The sequence below is a fragment of the Eurypyga helias genome, unplaced genomic scaffold, assembly GCF_000690775.1.
Source record: "Eurypyga helias isolate BGI_N326 unplaced genomic scaffold, ASM69077v1 scaffold35702, whole genome shotgun sequence".
Lineage (NCBI taxonomy): Eukaryota > Metazoa > Chordata > Aves > Eurypygiformes > Eurypygidae > Eurypyga > Eurypyga helias.
In genome coordinates this window covers 6,334-11,783 of record NW_010237172.1, presented here as the reverse complement: position 1 = coordinate 11,783, position 5,450 = coordinate 6,334, and the positions used below count along the sequence as shown (strand labels likewise).

At 41.0% G+C, this 5,450-nt stretch overlaps 1 protein-coding gene across 1 annotated transcript; it reads left to right on the top strand.

Annotated features, from left to right (window-relative positions):
* Positions 1-883: 883 nt before the first annotated feature.
* On the top strand, positions 884-3,839 carry PLAG1 (pleiomorphic adenoma gene 1). The gene is made up of 2 exons (XM_010147367.1): positions 884-1,245; positions 1,849-3,839. Exons 1-2 carry the CDS (start codon positions 1,004-1,006, stop codon positions 3,110-3,112), a joined length of 1,506 nt encoding a protein of 501 aa, XP_010145669.1. The 5' UTR covers positions 884-1,003; the 3' UTR covers positions 3,113-3,839.
* Positions 3,840-5,450: the final 1,611 nt, after the last annotated feature.

Below are 5,450 nucleotides of genomic sequence, written 5' to 3'. Positions count from 1 at the left end.
CCCAGTTGCTACTATATGTTACCAGATGCCGAATTCAAAGATGTTCACCCGCAGGTCAGACACGAGCATCGTGCACTTCCTGTAGCTGAAAGCCTCTGGTTCAGTTCGCAGTTTGCGATGCCCCTGCACAACTAAGAGCCTCCAACCCGAGCTAGCCTAAATCTCAACACTTACAGCCCCTACGTCCTGGAGGGTAGTGTGAGGAGGGTGGGGGTCTCCAGCGCTGGGCTGCCAAAACCCTGATCTATGTCATCTATCCCTAATCCGTGGGGTTTCTGTTGTTAATACGTCAAGCCTCTGTTAGCAGAGGGTAAGTTTACAGGAGAGTTTCACCTGCCGTTAGCAATCACTGGCAGCGTGTGCGTTTTACTCGAGTAGATGCAGAGATGTGCGGTAATCACGACGAGGAGGTGCACCCCAGAGCGTGAGCTCTGCTCCCCCCCAGACTGTCAGCATGGGTGTCGCTGCTTTTCACGCAGGTTTTCAACCTTTTCGAAGCTCACAGATTTTCACTTGGATAACTGTGCGTGTGTGTGCGTGTGTCTGTGCAAACACCACAGGCGCGGCTTTAATCCCTTTGAAATCCGAAGCTGCCAAAAGCTGTTGGGGTAGGTAGGCTCTTTGCCTGATGCCTCCCGAAACTTTGCTGTTCTCCATCAGTGCTGGAGGGGAAAGTTGTGAGGTGTGATTTCAGGGCATATGTGGATCTGTTCATCCTGAGCAATGCAATTTAAGAGTTGCAGCAAATAGTGTAAAGAAACCTACAGGTATTACATTAGACCAGCTGAACCTAATTTTAAGTTTTATTCAGAAGCATCACATAGCAAGTAAACTTCAAAATCTAAGTTTAGTTACAAACTAGTTGTTTCTTATTTTTTTTTTCCAGTCCCCTTTTGCTTTCTTTTACGACCACATGAAACTTGAGAAGCCATCTAAAGCTAAATCATTTAGTGGAGTTGGGCAATTCCCAAGTGTCCAACAAGAAGGCCTGGTTTAGGCTGCGATGGCCACTGTCATTCCTGGTGATTTGTCAGAAGTAAGAGATACCCAGAAAGTCCCTTCAGGGAAACGTAAGCGTGGTGAAACCAAACCAAGAAAAAACTTTCCTTGCCAACTGTGTGACAAGGCCTTTAACAGTGTTGAGAAATTAAAGGTTCACTCATACTCTCACACAGGAGAGAGGCCCTACAAGTGCACACAACAAGACTGCACCAAGGCCTTTGTTTCTAAGTACAAATTACTAAGGTATTAAACTCTATTTATCTTTCAGATTATATTATCTATTTTATGTTGGCCGTGTTAAGCCGTGTAAAAGTATATATTTGTGTACGCCTTCAGCTGATTGCAGAGAGGATGTGTTAATTAAAGTAGCCATTGGATTGTTTCTAGCATTCTAAATTACCTAAGTTTGCAAGCTAATGTCTTTGATTTTGTTTCATAATTTGTTTTCTGTTTGTTTGTTTGTTGTTTTGTTTTGGTTTTGGTTTTTTTTCTTTAAATGAGCGTAGAATTTTCATTTGTATAAGGTATTGTCACGAGAAAAAAAAAAAGAGTATGGACTGAAAATTTTTTGGCTATGGACTTTTACACGAGTACTTTCATACTTGCCCGTATACCCTTGTTACAGTAGCTAAAACCCACCAAAACTAAGTGTCGATTTAAGAGAAATGGCTCGCGTTTTGCTATCTTTAAATTTGTCGAACTGTCTTTGTAGTGTCATGCTTTCAGTTAAAAGGTTCTGTTGCAAAGCAGCCCTTAGTGTAGTATTTAGCTGCCATTAAAAAAAAAAATGAGCACGTGTGTTTTTTGATCAAAATAATTACTTACAGAATATATCTGTGTTTAAAGGCATATGGCTACTCATTCTCCTGAGAAAACCCACAAGTGTAATTATTGTGAGAAAATGTTTCACCGAAAAGATCACCTAAAGAATCACCTACATACACACAATCCCAACAAAGAGGCCTTTAAGTGTGAAGAATGTGGAAAGAACTACAATACCAAGCTCGGGTTCAAACGTCACCTGGCTTTGCATGCTGCAACAAGCGGTGACCTCACCTGTAAGGTATGTTTGCAGACTTTTGAAAGCACAGGAGTGCTGCTGGAGCACCTAAAAACTCACGCAGGCAAGTCATCGGGTGGAGTGAAGGAGAAAAAACACCAGTGTGAACACTGTGATCGTCGGTTCTACACCCGAAAGGATGTCCGTAGACACATGGTAGTGCACACTGGAAGAAAGGACTTCCTCTGTCAGTATTGTGCACAGAGATTTGGGCGGAAGGATCACCTCACGCGCCACATGAAGAAAAGTCACAACCAAGAACTTTTGAAGGTCAAAACAGAGCCAATGGACCTTCTAGATCCCTTTACCTGCAATGTTTCTGTGCCTATTAAGGATGAGCTGCTTCCAGTGATGTCTTTACCTTCCAGTGAACTGACATCAAAGCCATTTACAAACACTTTGCAATTAAATCTCTACAACACTCAGATTCAGTCCATGCAGAGTTCTGCATCCGCACACCAAATGGTTGCCACATCGTTACCATTGGGAATGCCTTGTCCAATAGATATGGAGTCTGTCCACCCTTCTCACCAGCTATCGTTGAAATATCCGCTCGGTACTACCTCATATGCAATTTCTATGCCTGAAAAAGAACAGCCATTGAAAGGGGAAATCGAAAGTTACTTAATGGAGTTGCAAAGTGGTATGCCTTCTTCATCCCAGGATTCTCAAGCGTCTTCATCAAAACTAGGGCTGGATCCACAAGTCGGGCCACTAGATGATGGGTCTGGGGAGGTTTCCCTTTCCAAGGGCTCCGTTCCTATTAGCGAACCTCTAAACACCCCATCATTGGACTTCTCTCAGCTCTTCAACTTCATACCTGTAAATGGCCCTCCCTATAACCCCTCTGTTTCAGTGGGAAACCTCGGAATGAGTTATACGCAAGAGGAGGCACATTCTTCTATGACTCAACTTCCACCCCAAACCCAGGATCCACAAGATCCTAGCAATAGTATAGGTCTTGGGTCTCTGCACTCGTTGTCAGCAGCATTCACAAGCAGTCTAAGCACAACCACCACCCTACCACGATTTCATCAAGCTTTCCAGTAGGATGTACAAAGCTGGCTTGTTACTGTCTATTTGTAGAAATGCCTTAGGTGACCATTTTTAACTTAGTGCCTACTATAAGACGTTATAAATCCTCTGCTTTTGTACAGTACCAATCTCATGAAGCCAGTAAGAAATTTAAATTAACTTTTTAAAAATGTTTTGAAAGTGTTTATTCTCAGCTGTGTTTACTTTGTTGTTGTTTTGGGTTTTTTTTTAAAAAAAGACAAAACAGTCTCGTGTTGTTTTCATTTTCACTGCCAATTGACACATGTAAAATGTTCAGTAGAAAGTCATCCCAAGCAAGCTCTCAACGCTCATCCCTTTTTTAAAACTTTCTCAATTGTACCAGCTATTCTGTTTTATTGATGTCAGTGGTAGAACTACCACTTTTGCCTTTTAAAGTATTTTGGTATTTGCAAAGAATCCAGCGAAAATGTGTATTGGAAAAGCTCCTGAAGATTTGGGGGAAAAAAAAAAATTCTCCAGTCCCTTTCCAAACAAATCCTCTTCCCAAATGGTGACACATCTGATCTGTTCCATAATGACAAATCTAAATTTTTTAAATAAATACAGAATTCAGATTTTTCTGAAAACTTGTGTGTGTATATATAGAAGTCCATATATACACATGTACATATATATAGCAATTTGACTTGTATTGAAGTCATTGTAAAAAGGTGTTAAGAATTTTGCCATTTTCTGGCTTAAATTTCTGTGGCCTGTTACGGATAACGGAAGAAAACAAAATTTAGGTTAATTCTCTAAAATCACGTCTGAACAGAATTTCAACAGAGAATCTCTGCTTGCCTAAATGACAAAAGTTTCAAGTTGAATTTGGAACTGTGTTGTGCTTTCATCACTCTGGTAGAGGGAAACAGGCAGAATTCATCGCTGATCTTGAAATATAAAAGCATTGTAATTTAGTAATGCAGAATATTTTGTCGCAGTTTTTGTTTTACTTCTTAACGTGCTGGGTTTTTTCTCTTCAGTAGCATAGAAAGAGTACTGCATAGGAATCTTCCAGTAGCCTATTCACATTTGTAGGCATCAGGCTTCTCCCAGCTGCCACCGCCAAAGGGTGGATCAAGTCCAGCCAGAAAGTGTGTTACCTATTTTCGGTTCAAAACTAGTGTGCAGTCAGAGAGTGAATGTAAATTTGCCAGGTTTTGTTTTGTTTTGTTTTCTTTTTTTTTTTTAATTGAAATTATCTTTTCAGTCGTGTTACATGGTGTGTTATGTCCTCCTAAGCAACAAGTTAGATGTTTAATCACACTTTCTACACCTGGGTACTTGGTTAGGGATGTTTTGCCCATCGCCAAGATGTAAAGACAGGACTCTTAGGAGTGAAGTAAAAGCATATTGCTTACACCACTTTTACCTAATGCAATATATTCTATTCCCCAACCCCTAATAACCAAAAGAGGAAAAAAAAAAAATAAAAAACCCCACCCAACCCTGTGATGCGTGAGGGCAAACTCGATTTGCTGCAATTCAACAATAGCATTCTCTTCCTTGTCATTTTTGTACAAGGAATTAAAAAATAGAGATCACGTACATCTCTCAGACAGTAATGAGGACTCATACAAGGTTTTAAGTGGTTAAACTAGATACACTTCACAGAAACAACAAGTTGCTCCCATTTCAGGAGCTCACGCTCCGGAAGTTTTATCAGTAGCTCCTACTTTTTTTCTTTTTTTAAATTCTAGGAGCAATATGCAGGTGTAGTTTTGCTATTTTATACATATGTGTATTTAAATTTTATTACTGAAAGATAACATTTTTATAAATGCGTTCCTGTTCCAAAGGCATTAAAATAAGGATGTATTAATAAGGAAAATACCTTATGAAATTCTGCAAACTACTCCTAGATTTTGGGTTTAGGAGCACGTTATCTCAAAGTGGGCTTTTAGCTCTGCTTCATGACTGCTTCCTCTGGTTTCTGTGAAACAGATTGCTCGCTTACTTACATCTTTAGGTGAATGATTTGTTCAATATTGCTTTTTTTTCTCATCACCTTTCTAAAGGAAGGAAAAACAGAGATGAACAGAGCACAAGGTCAATGCAACCGAATGTAACTCGAGTCTAAATCAGCAACCATAACGCAGCTGGGAAGAATTCGGGTTTGTTCTTAATCCTTTAAGTCAATCTGCGGTGAAGCTAAACGGACCTCATTCCTCCAGTGGGCCGGGGCCGAGCATCTGCAGCTCCCCCCGCGGCAGAGGAAAGTTGGGAGCGCTGGGCATCCCGTGGCCAGGCGGCACTGCCCATCCTGGGCAGCCTCTGGCACGCAAATTCCCAATCCGTAGTGACTGTCCGTCAGTCTCGGTTGCCGATTAGA

Coding starts and splice junctions, on each gene's coding strand:
- PLAG1 (XM_010147367.1), top strand. CDS start 1,004: ATGGCCACTGTCATTCCTGGTGATTTGTCAGAAGTAAGAGATACCCAG. Junction 1,246..1,848: donor TCTAAGTACAAATTACTAAG/GTATTAAACTCT, acceptor CTGTGTTTAAAG/GCATATGGCTACTCATTCTC.